Below are 13,678 nucleotides of genomic sequence, written 5' to 3' on the forward strand. Positions count from 1 at the left end.
TAATGGAGCTTACAGTTCATTCATGCAATAGCTGTCCCATCATTATTTAAGAAATGCTTTGTGAAGGACTTTCTTTTGCAATACAACTGACATTTATAGACATTTTATAGTCATGTATTCAATGGTTTAAAAACCTGGGAACTGTAGTTTATTTTCACTGAGGGAGAATTTTCACAGCTGGCTGAATTTCTTTCAACAATAATTAAGAAAATCTAATGTACTAGAGCATATAAAATATTAATTGAATTGAATGAGACAGGGACTAGACTTTACATCTGTTCTTGCACTGAAAATTAAACAAAGACTGGCTGTGATTTATAACAGTGGAAAGTTCAGGGGTGGAAGAAATATATGAATGAATTAATGCTGGAGGCAGGTGGAAATCTAAATTTTCTCTGGATTCACTTTTAGACAGTGATAGCACTGTTTACAACTTGTCTTTCCCAAAAAGAATTGTGCTAGAGATACAGAAAAAAATCATGCATCTGACGAAGTGGGTATTCACCCACGAAAGCTCATGCTCCAAAACGTCTGTTAGTCTATAAGGTGCCACAGGACTCTCTGCTGCTTTTACAGATCCAGACTAACACGGCTACCCCTCTGATACTAGAAAAAAAATCAGGTAATCTTTAAAATCTTATTGATATGTGTAGCTTCTTAATATATTTGCTACACATAATTGAACAAAAACATCCTGCGTGTTCATAGTGCCATGCCAAGCAAAATTCAAGAAGTAATTTGAAAGAAAATAAACTCATAGTAGGGCTGTCGATTAATCACAGTTAACTCATGCAATTAACTCAAAAAAATAGTGATTAATGGCAGTTTTAATCACACTGTTAAACAATAGAATACCAATAGAAATTTATTAAATATTCTGGATGTTTTTCTACATTTTCAAATATATTTATTTCAATTACAACACAATACAGAATGTAACCTGCTCATATTTATATTATTTTGATTAAATATTTGCACTGTAAAAACGATAAACAAAAGAAATAGTATTTTTCAGTTCACCTCATACAAGTACTGTAGTGCAATCTCTTTATTGTGAAAATGCAACTTACAAATGTAGCATTATTTTTGTTACATAACAGCACTCAAAAACAAAAAAGTGCCAAACTTTAGAGCTTACAAGTCCACTCACTCCTACTTCTTGTTCAAGTAATCACTAAGACAAACATATTTGTTTACATTTACAGGTGATAATGTTGTCCACTTATTTACAATATCACCAGAAAGTGAGAACAGGCGTTCACATGGGACTTTTGTAGCTGGTATTGCAAGGTATTTACATGCCAGATATGCTAAACATTCGTATGCCCCTTCATGCTTCGGCCACCATTCCAGAGGACGTTTCTATGCTGATGATGCTCATTTAAAAAAAAACAAGTGCTAATTACATTTGTAACTTAACTCCTTAAGGGAGAATTGTATGTCTCTAGCTCTGTTTTACCCACATTCTGCCATATATTTCCTGTTATAGCAGTCTCAGATGATGACTCAGAACATGTTGTCCATTTTAAGAACACTTTCGCTGCAGCTCTGACAAAACACAAAGAAGGTATCAATGTGAGGTTTCTAAAGATAGCTACAGCACTCAACCCAAGGTTTAACAATGTGAAGTGCCTTCCAAAATCAGAGGGATGAAGTGTGGACCATACTTTCAGAAGCCTTAAAAGAGCAACACTCTTGATGCAGAAACTACAACCTGAACCACCAGAAAAGAAAATCAACCTTCTGCTGGTGGCATCTGACTCAGATTATGAAAATAACATGCGTCAATCTGCAGTGCTTTGGATTGTTATCGAGCAGAGCCTGTCATCAGCATGTCCTTTGGAATGGAAGGGACATATGAATCTTTAGCAGAGCTGCACTGTAAATATCTTGCAACACTGGCTGCTACAGTGCTATGAGAAGCATCCGTTCTCACTTTCAGGGTGATGTGAACAAGAAGCAGGCAGCATTATCTCCTGCAAATGTCAACAAACTTGTTTGTCTGAGCGATTGGCTGAACAAGAACTAGAACTGAGTGGACCTGTACTTTACAGTTTTACCCTGTTATTTTTTTGAATGCCATTTTTGTACATAATTCTACATTTGTAAATTCAACTTTCATGATAGAAAGACTGCACTACAGTACTTGTATTGGGTGAATTAAAAAATACTATCTTGTTTTTACAATGCAAATATTTGTAATCATAAACATATATAAAGTGAACACTGTACACTTTATTCTGTTGTAACTGAAATCAATATATTTGAAAATGTTGAAAACATTCAAAAATATTTAAATAGCGTGCTATTGTTTAACAGTGCGATTAAACATAATTAATTTTTTTAATCGCTTGACAGAAATAGCTATCAGCCATCCTGACCTATGTCAATTAGTGCCAAGATATGACAAGCTCTAAAAGCCCCTACATTATAATATAAATACCAAACTTCCTGCTGATCATCTAGTGTGTGCTGGCTATAATAGATTTGCCCATTTCACCCAAGCTGTTAACAAAACAACCCCCCAGCATTTATGTGCTTGCTTGAAGATTATAGTGTGGTATGTTTTGGGGACTGTGTGCTGAGCCCAGTGGCCAGCTAGGCTATGCTAAGTTCTGACTAACCAGGCTCTAGCCTTCTATCTTTTGATCTCTAGCCCCTTTTGGATCCCTTCAAAAGGGGGCAGGCTAATTCAGAGAGAGCAGGGATTTAAAAATCTTAAATGACCAGAGGAGCTAGCAAATAGAGGGAGTATGAGAGGCAGTTTCATCTAACAAACATACTCTAAACTTAGGCCAATAACCCACCCACTCCCCAAAAAAACCAAAAACCATCACATCCTTCAAGAGTAAAAATAATGCAGGCAGAAGTCCAGCAGCAGAGTGTGCACTATCCAATTCATTGCACTGAATGCAGTGTGTGATATGTATGCATGCATGCAATGCAAGCAGCTCACGGTCCTCAGACACAGTATAGGCTATTGAGACCAGAGTGGATGAACTGGAGACGCTAACTGAGACAGCTCCTCCTACATAGAGAAGACTTTCATGGACACAGCAGAGAGCAGTCCCACCCCCACTCTGATAGCCTCTGTGCTGCTAAGGAGGATGAAAGTCTCAGGGAAGGAGAGCATCAAGCTGGAGCAGAAGGCAACAATCCCATAGCTGGGACCTTTCTACAACTGATGTCTTGGTATCCTCTTGCATTGAGGAACCTTTCCTGAGGAGGGAACCCTAGTTACTAGGAAGAGCCAGATACTAGTAATGGGAGAGTCAATTATTAGAAATATAAATAGTTGGGTTTGTGATGACCAGGAGAACCACATGGTAAATTGCCTGCCAGGTGCAAAGTTTGCAGGTCTCACAAAACATCTAAACAGACTTACGTGCAGTCCTGGGGAGGAGCTGATGGTTGTGGTACGTGAAGGTACCAATGCCATAGGGAAAGGTAGGAGAGAGGTGATGGAAGCCAAATTTAGGCTGCGAGCTAAGAGTAAAGTCCAGGAGCTGCATGGTAACAGTCTCTGAAATGGTTCCAGTTCTGCGCTCACTACCAGGAAGATACAGAACTGGGGGGGGGGGTCTCAATGTGTGGATCAGATAATGGCATAGGAAGAAGGGTTTTAGGTTTACTAGGAACTGGGGAACCTTTTAGGAAAGGAGGAGCTTATATAAGAAGCATGGGCTCCCTCTAAACCAAAATGGAACTCTACTGTTACCATGTAACAAAAAAAAAAATATCCTTTACATTCTTTTTAAACTACAGGCTGAGGGAAAGCTTTCGGTATGGCAGAGCACAAGCTTCAGGCAGAAACATCACTTAGGGATGAGTTTATTAAAGAGGAACCTCTATATCCTAGCGTAGTAGATAGGAGAGAAATTGGTAAAGTACAGGCAGGAGCAGTCAAATGTAAGATTCCTATTTAAATATAACATAGGAAGGCCAGCAACTTAATATTGACACAATGTACACATGCTTGTACACAAATGCTGGAAGTCTAGTTTACCCATCTTACTATTTAGAGTAACTTGCATTAAAGGAGGATATTGATATAATACCCATCACAGAAACTTTGTGGAATGAGGGTTATTAATAGGACACAGTAATACCATCATACAAAATATATAGGAATGAGAAAGTGTGTCACACTTTCACTATATGTGAAAGAAAGCATGGAGTCAAATAAAGTAAAAATCTTAAATGAATCAAGTTGTACCACAGAATTTCTATGGACGGAAATTTCATGCTTGAACAATAAAAGGATAGCAATAGCAATTTACTACCAACCACTTGACCAGCATGGTGATGGTGAAATGCTTAGGGAGATTAAAGAGACTACAAAGGCAGAAAAAACAGTAATAACGGGGGTGGTTCAACTATCTCCACATTGACTGGGTACACGCAGGGGTGCTGAGAGCCACTGAACCAAACTGTAAACCCTGTATATGATGGAAACCACTTCAAGTCAGGGGGTATAGCAGTAGCACCCCCAGTTCCAACATATATGGGTACATGTCACCTCAGGATGGGATGCAGAGTAAAAGTTCTAGACATTACTAGATAAATGACTGCTTCTTGGAGCAGTTAGTCCTGGAACCCACCAGGGGAGAGGCAATTTCTGATTTAGTCCTAAGTGAAGCACAGGATCTGGTCCAAAAGGTGCATATAGCTGAACCACTCAGTAATAGCTACCATAATGTAATTAAATTTAACATTCTCATAGAGGAAAAAAATGCAAAAAGAAACCCACCACAACAGTATTTAACTTCAAAAAGTGGAACTATACAAAAATGAGGAAGCTAGTTAAATGGAAATTAAAAGGAACAGTCACACGAGTGAAATGCCTTCAAACCACCATAATAGAACACCGAAACCACCATAATAGAGGCTGAAACTCAATGTATACTCCAAATTAAAAAAAAAGGCAAAACAAACAAACAACAGTAAGAGAACCACAACAGTGCCACCATGGCTAAACAGCAGCCTACAAGAGGAAGTTAAAGGCAAAAAATTGGAAGTCAAATCCTTGTGAGGAAAATAGAAAGGAGCTTAAACTCTGGCAAGTTAGTTAGGTATAGGAAATATAAGGCAGGCCAAGAAAGAATTTGAAGAGCAACTAGCTAAGGACACAAAACCTACTTTCTTTAAGGACATCAGAAGCAGGAAGTCTGCCAGTCAGTGGGGGCCACTGGATGACTGAGCTGCTAAAGGAACACTCCAGGAAGACAAGATTGTGTTGGAGAAACTAAATGAATTCTTTGCATCCTTCTTGAATATGGGAGAGATCCACACACCTGAGCCTTTCTTATTAGGTGACAAATCTGAGGAACTATTCCAGATAGAGGTGTCAGTAGAGGAGGTTTTGGAACAAACCGATAAATTAAACAGTAATAAGTCACCAAGACCAGACGGTATTCACCCAAGAGTTCAGAAGGAACTCAAACATGAAACTGCAGAACTACTAACGGACGTGTAACCTATCCCTCAATGAAATCAGACTCTGTACCAGGAGAGTAGGTAATGTAACACTCATTTAAATTAAAAAAAAAAAAAAAAAAGACGGTCCCAGAGGTTACCTGGTAATTACAAGCTGGTAAGCCAAATTTCAGTACTAGGAAAATTTTGGCACAAACAGAATTATCAGACAAATAGATGAACACAAATTGTTGGGGAGGAGCCAACATGCTTTTGTAAAGGGAGATCAATCATTCCTCACCAATCTATTAAACTACTTTGAGGGAGTCAACAACCATTGATCCAGTGGATATAGTCTATTTGGATGTTCAGAAAGCTTTTTACAAGATCCCTCACCAAAGCAAAACTAAGCAGTCATGCAGTAAGAGGGAAGGTCCGCTCATAGATCAGTAATTAGTAAGAAACAGAGTAGGAATAAATGCCAGTTTTCACAATGAAGTGAGAGAAACATTTTCATACATGACCTGAAAAAAAGGGGTGAACAGTGGCAACATTTGTAGATGATACAAAGTTACTCAGGATAGTTAAGTCTTATGCTGACTGCAAAGAATTACAGAGATCTCACAAAACTGGGTGACAAAGAGGCAGATGAAATTCAGTGTTGATACGTGCAAAGTAATGCACATTGGAAAACAAAATCCCAACAATACGTATGAAAAGTTAGATCTTGGAGTCATAGTTCTCTGAAAACATCCACTCAATGTGCAGCAGCAGTCAAAAAAGCTAACGATGTTAGAAACAATTAAGAAAGAGGGATAATAAAACAGAAAATCTGGTAATGCAATCTTGGATAGTATGTGCAGTTCTGGTTGCCCTATTTCAAAAGAAGATATTAGAATTGGAAAAGGTACAGATAAGGGCAACAAAAATGATTAGGGGTATAGCACAGCTTCCATACCAGGAGAGATTAACGGATGACTAAGGGTGGACATGATAGAAGTCTATAAAATCATGAATGGTGTGGAGAAAGTGACTAACGATGCATTGTTTAGGCCATCACATACCACAAGTACTAGGCAAAATTATTACTCAGAAGGTTTAAAACCAATCTAAGAAAGTACTTCTTAACACAACACACTGGTAACCCGTGGAATTCATTGCCAGGGAATGTCGTGAAGGCCAAAAAATGTAACTGGGTTCAAAAAGAATTAGATAAGCTCTTGGAGGTTAGGTCCATCAAAGGCTATTAACTAAACTGGGCATGTAAGCAACCCCATGTTCCGAGTGTCCTTAAACCTCAAACTGCCAGGAACTGAGACTGGACAAGAGGATGGATCACTTGAAATTGCTCTGTTCTGTTCAATCCCTCTGAAGCATCTAGCACTAGCCGCTGTCAAAGACAGGATACTAGGACAGATGGACAATTGGTTGGATTGAGAATGGCCACACTTATTAAGTTCAAGAATCAATCTGGGAGAATTTGGAGAAAAACAACAAAAATGTTTAAGTACTAGAGAAATTGTTTTATGAAGAAAGATTAAATGTGGCTTGGTTAAGTAAGGACTCTTGAGCAGAATACGATAACTGTTCACAAGTATTTGAAGGGTGTAAACAAAGACAGGTACTTTAGGGTTTTAAAATCGGTGTGTAATTAGGGGTAACGTGTTTGAAATGTTAAAAAATGAAGACTGAATAAGAGGAGAAAAACTGACAGAGAGTACTATTAGACTGTGAAATAGCCTCTCTCAAGCAAAGTGGTGGAAGGACTAGAAATTTAGACAAAGCACTACGCAATGTACCATAGGGAACAATTCTTATTAGCAGGAGATAGACGAGATGGACCAACAGGGTTTTTCCTCCCTCATTTCTATTATTTGTAGGGGAGCAGGTATGACCGAACATTATACATTACAATAATTGCAAAATGTTATATTTGGTCTAACATGTAGCAGTTGTTAAATTTTATTTTTTCTTTTTCTTTTAAAGGCCTTTTCCTTATCTTAGGCTTGATGCTGTACCCTGCAGGCTGGGGCTGCCAGAAGGCAATAAGCTATTGTGGACATTATGCTTCTGCTTATAAACTAGGAGACTGCTCATTGGGCTGGGCCTTCTACACAGCTATCGGTGGCACTGGTCTGACATTCATCTGTGCCGTCTTCTCAGCGCAAGCAGAAATTGCCACATCTAGTGACAAAGTGCAAGAAGAAATTGAAGAGGGGAAAAACCTTATCTGCCTCCTTTAAATAGAATGGAAAAAAGATCAATCAGTATCTATTTTGCTTTTAAATGATTTGATAAAAGGATCCATATCCTGTGATTTAGCCTTATGCAGTCTAGCCTTGAACTACTGGAGCAACATTCTATCGCTTGCAGGGCGATGAGGACCAGAGAAAGGAGGATCTCAAGCAAAGAGAGTGTACATATGTGGGAATTTTTGGTGCGACTACATTGTCAGGACTCAGCAGAATATACAACTTGAGAGCGAGGTGGGGGAGTGTATGTAGCGAACAAACATAAGATGCCTGACAATTTCTGATTTGATCTGATTGCATTCTCCACTTTGGTCACTTTGAAGGATCTGCATTAAAATAATAAAAGCCAGCACATTTCTACTATGTACAGGACTAGCCTATTTAATTAGGTTTTGTTTTCAAGGGCTTCAATCACTTGTGAACATGTTACTGCCATCTGGTTTGGTACTATAGTTAATATTGTGGTGCTTGTTGATGAGTTTTAAAATTACTTAAAGCACAACTTGGTTGTTTTTTTGTTTTTGATAATTAAATGCATGACAAAGAACAGGGCTGACATTAAGACCTTTCTAAAAGTCGTATAAACTGTAAAGAAAGTGAGGCAGGGGCTCATATTATTTAGTTTGTTCTGGCATGAAATATCAGTAACAAGTGGTAGCTACATTATATTTTAGCAGCTGGATTTGAAGTTAAATTATTTTTGTTTCATAGCAGAGCCAGGGGAACTGTTGTTACGCTGGAGTTTACCTATATAAAATAAAAACAGTAGAAGTAATGCCTTAGTATCTAAATGTGTGAAACACTGAACCTTGGATACAAAAATGGTGTCTTTACTAGAAATCCCAGGAAGCCTCAATATTTAGGAAAAACACTATATTCTCTCTGCAGCAAAATTGACAGGGTTATTTTGTGAATGCCAACAAGTGTTGACAGTGCCTCACTCTTCAGTAAAAATATGAACTCTATGTTGGGTTTACAATTACAATATTTCTCTGGTTGCCAAAAGAAACCTCATTCTCAGTCCACAGGCCAGTGTCTTGTGTCTCAGAGCCCGTTTAGTCTGTAATAGATGTTCACCCTACAGGAGGCAATGCCAAATTCTAAAAGTTTGTGGGAAAACCTTTTCCCACTCTTTTTAACCACATTTGGTATGTACCCATTTCCAGCACATCAGCAGAAGCAGAAATATGACTTGCCACGAGTGACATTCCTTTCCAAAACGCGTTCAGTTCAGTCATATTACTTGGGTTGTTTCTCCAGTTACTGGAATTATCCTTGAGAGCAGATAAAAGGATATTAGAAAAAATACTGTACTGCCTTGGGGATGCATGAGCACAATTGAGGGTTTAATAGATAACTATTCACTTGACAGTTGATTGGAAATTTTAATTTTAAAACTGTTTATTTCATGGTGGTGGTAAAATACTAGCAGGCACTGAAGGCTGAGCCTATTGTTAAAAAGCTACACAGAACCACTAGAGGTGTCCGCAAGTTTATCCATTTGTTAAAAATCAAATAACTTCTGCAGACAGAGAATATGATAAGCCTCTGGATTACATGAGTTATTTATTGTAGAGAACAGCAAATTAGTATTGAAATGTGTGAAGGTTTTGTGTTCTTATTTTTGCTGCATCTCTCCTGACCTAGAGCTGAGGGAAATGCAGCTTGTATTAACTATGCACAGTCTTACTAATGTTAGATCAGTAAATGTAAAAGGTTTCTTTGGAGCACATGTGGTCCCTATGCTTTTTGAATTCTTTATCTGCTCCTGTGAAGTCTCCTTCCCAGGACCACTTCTTCAGAAATTATCAATCTGTGTGAGAGATTCTAGTGAGGGTCCAGGGTTCAACTCTAAAGTTTTAAAAAGACAATGTACCTCTAATCAGTTAAATCAATTAATTTTCTTTTTAAAGTGGAATAATTTTGTTCTGGTCTGTTCCTGATAAACCAGACCTGTTACTTTGGACCCATTAAATTGATAGGTTGTAATAGTGCTCCAGAATCAATGTGCTGGAGTAGCGGCCCCTGGAGTGCCATTTGTGAAGTGTCAGTGTCCCTGTTTCTCTGTAAATACAAATCCAAGCCCCCTACACAGCCGTGCTGCTGCCACCTCTGTTCTTCTGTGCACATTCCCAATGTCAGGGCAGAATGATGTGGAGGGTGTTATGCTAGCCACAGGGCAAAACTGCCCCCTTGGTAATATTTATAATTTTCTTTTTCACCACTGTATTGTGAGAACGTAGCCTTTCCTCTTGTTAACCCAGAATTCACACTTGAGAACCCTGTGTTTCCCCCCTCCCAATCCCATTGCACTCTTATACAAGATTTTAAAACGGGTAACTCAGCTTTATTTTATGTTAAATATTGAAAAGAAAACTATGGGCTGGAACCATTTATGTCAAGTGTCTGCACAGAGCAAGTTTTCTTTTTAAACAAATTATAACCACTTGCAAAAATTGGTGAGTTAGGGCAAAATTGTAGCCACAGCATCATAATGTGTCTTATTTGAAACTGTGCACCTTTGAAATGTTTCCTTGTACATACAAAGCATACCTTACAAAGCACACACTCCAAATTTTCAACCATATTATTTGTATGTGGCTGAATTCTATTAAAAAAACCTGTAAGAACCCTCCCCCCCATTGAATACAGATGCAAAGTTATTGCTTGTTCTACAGCTGCTACTACTTTAGAGGGCCCCTTCCCCCTGCATTGGAACAATGCAATACAAGCTGGGGCACTAGAACAATTGTGATACAGAACTTTAATTAGAAGGGGGGGGTCTTAAGGGCTGTGAACAACACATGGAATTGGGGTGAAGATATATATATTTTCTAATGGAATTTGTTTTTCTTTGGGAAGATCGTGTGCCAATTTAAAAAAAATCACGGCCACCAAATCATGACACTCTCAATATAGTGTCACAAATATGTTAAAAATCCAAGTACTATATTAATCAATGACAGATTATTGTTTTCAGAGGTGTAGTGCAATGCTTAACTGAACTGATTTGGACCATGCATGCTCCAGGTATTGTGTGACTTTAAAAAAAAAAAAAACAGAACAGTGTATTATTAGGACATAACTATGTTAGGTCTTTACAGTGCTGAAAATATTAATGTTGGGTTTTATAGTACTGTGCATAAGAGATATTTGTTTTGCATGTGTTTTTCTGAATTTGTAAGGGAAGTGGACCAGCTTCTATTATTGTACTAATACAACATCAAACTGATCTAATCAACTCAACAGTTCATACTCAGTGACTGGCATAGATGGAAGACATGGTAGAAAGAAACAAATCAAGACTCTTTGCTTGCTCAGGGTTCTGTTTTTCTAACAGGTGATCAGATGGCTTTATTATTACATACAGATTTTCTTAATGAGTTTTAAAATGTGACCCACTCATTAAGTTTGATGGCTACTGTTCCTGAATTTCAGTTCCATCAGAACAGTGGCCTTCGAGACATTCTGTGAAAATCATTTGTCTTTTGTCAGCTTCTGGCATGTTTAATTAGTTTCATGATGGGCCATATAGCTTAACTGCTTCTTAATGTACATGTAGTGCTTTGCTTAGATGCAAGGAATGTTTCATGTTGCATTTAAAAAAAACGATCTAGCTCACTCAAAATTGTAACATACAAACTTTGTAAATTTTTTTAAAGCTAGAAATGTTCTTTAAACAGCTGTGGTTTGATCACCTTTGTAAACATATATTCTGTAAAGTGCCATAGTTCTTTTTGGAGTATAGCATATTTAAATATATATACACAAATTTGTGTGAGATGTGCAATAACAAGTTTGTTTTTTTAAATATGATGTGCTTTAAAAAGGGGCTGCCGCGTGAAGCATGGCTGGAATTTTCATTTTGGACAAATTTATTGCTACTTTGGAGTAATGCTATCGAATCTGTGGAGGAACAACACTGATTGTAGTTTAAAGATTTATCTAAAATCTCTTTTCTCGATTCATTTGAGATATTCAACCCTGGGTAATCCAGGCCTGATTTATTTATAGCTTTAATTCCAACAGTGAAGCTGCACACCTGCACCATAATCTAACAACTAGGAGTTGAAAAGCTCAGCAGTGCTTGATAATGTCTCTCAATGTGCTCTATAGACCAGTAGGCACTGCATCAACATTGCTACTAAGCTATTAGCTACAGTCTGGTTCTAGTACCATCTTTTTGCCTAACGAACATTTAAGCACCTCTCGGTCTGGGGGATTTCAAATAAATCATTTAAATTTTGTAATAGTATTCAGTGTCAGAGTTTACCCAGTTTTAAATGCAGAAGTCAAATTTTCTTTGAAGCTAATAGTAGGGGAAGCCTGCTACAGCCAGAGTTATCATTGGCTCTGTGGTGAAGGCAGTGCCCCACCAACCAACTGGGCAGTAATGTGGGGCTTTAACTGTATACGATGCAAAACGCTGAATAGGAATGTTGGCTTGGGCCAATCACCTATCCATCATTTTTTTGTGCTACTGCTGTTGTTTGACCAGCGCTTTGTGTAATGTTTTTCAGCACTGACTAGGTACCCAGTAACGTCTGTTTTTATTATCTAAAGCTGACTTATTGTGGAATTTGTAAACTAAATTCTTATTAACACAGATCTGGACTATCTTAGTTTGAATGTGGTTGGCCAAGGTGCATACAGTAAGGGATTTATATTTACATTAGGAGAGAGATTTTGCAGTGATTGTGAGAGACTGTATTACCACTTACATACTGATCACTAAAGAGCTGATCTTAAATTGTAACAATCTTTTATACAAGTTGCATTAAAAGTAATTTTTAATTAAATATAGCTCTAACACCTAATGTATCTGCAAGGTAAAACCAGTATGGTTTCTGTTGAGTGGCAGAAAGAGTAACAAAAATAGGTTTTAAGGCATGTGAAACACTGACCAGTTGTGTGTGTAATGCCTTTTACATACTATGATACTAAAGCACTTATTTTTCTCTCATCAGTAGACTTCAAAGCACTTTATAAAAGGAGGGTAAGTAGCAAAATCATTAGAACTGGCAACAGAATCCAGGCTTAATCATCCCCAATGTAGTGCTGCTGAACACAATGGCCACCTGTTAACAGTTTTCTGACCCTAAACACTTAGTGTAAAGGTTTTTAATTGCACTACCTTGTACTATCACCTAATTTAAACCAGTTGTGTCCATTTATTTACCTTTTCAGCCAGTTCTGGCTTGTCAAGTAAAACATTTCTAATTCTGCAACAACACAGGGCTTTCAAGCCTGAGGTTTAGCTCCTTAGAACCTGATGAATCCAGAACTGATAGCAAGGTAGCTCCCAACGCAGCAGAATCCCCTATTAGATATTACATTATCACTGTAGAGATGTTAAGGGATATTGATAACCATAGCTATGTCTGCTTCCTTTTTATGTTAATTTGAGAAACAAAACACCCCATGTCCCCAAAGTATTTCATCTGCTGACTGTACTAAAACTGTACAATGGCTTGATGTATGTAAATAAAACTAATATCTTTTTCAAAAGAAGTGGTATATAATTTTAACCTAAGCTTAGTGGAGGTGGAAAGTTGCAATTCAGAGCCCAAAACTCCCTCAAAGGGTTGGTACTAAGATAAGATTTCATTATATATTTGAGTGCAAAATTAACTCTCTTGCCTGTGAAGCCATAGACCGGTGCTACCGTAACACACATTGGTGTCGGTCTCATTCCACCTATTGGACAAGCTGAACTTTATTATATATCTTTAAATAGGCTCATGATGTTCTGCCTGTTCATCTATCTGCACCTGAGATGGCATTGCAAACCCATTGCTTTTTAAAAATATTAAAAACCTGCCTGAGAAGTGACAGGGGGAGAAGGGTTTTGAAGATGTTGGTATTTACATGGCAAAGTAATTAAGTTAAAAAAAAAAACCAACCTTTCATACTGCATGTTGAATACATGTGCCTTCAGAGCAGTGGTCCCAGAGTGAACTTCACCTAACAGAAGCGTGACCAAATCCATGCTAAAAATGCATGGCCATTAG

The 13,678-nt window shown here is 37.9% G+C and overlaps 1 protein-coding gene across 3 annotated transcripts in view; it reads left to right on the forward strand.

Annotated features, from left to right (window-relative positions):
• LHFPL2 (LHFPL tetraspan subfamily member 2) overlaps nucleotides 1-10,010 on the forward strand; it is a 249,449-nt gene extending 239,439 nt beyond the window's left edge. For all 3 annotated transcript variants that reach the window (XM_050947155.1, XM_050947156.1, XM_050947157.1), the window contains one exon: nucleotides 7,402-10,010. In XM_050947155.1, coding sequence (XP_050803112.1) covers nucleotides 7,402-7,658 — 257 coding nt within the window. In that variant the 3' untranslated portion in view covers nucleotides 7,659-10,010. The remainder of the gene's footprint in view (nucleotides 1-7,401) is intronic.
• Nucleotides 10,011-13,678: the final 3,668 nt, after the last annotated feature.

The sequence above is a fragment of the Gopherus flavomarginatus genome, chromosome 3 (assembly GCF_025201925.1).
Source record: "Gopherus flavomarginatus isolate rGopFla2 chromosome 3, rGopFla2.mat.asm, whole genome shotgun sequence".
NCBI lineage: Eukaryota > Metazoa > Chordata > Testudines > Testudinidae > Gopherus > Gopherus flavomarginatus.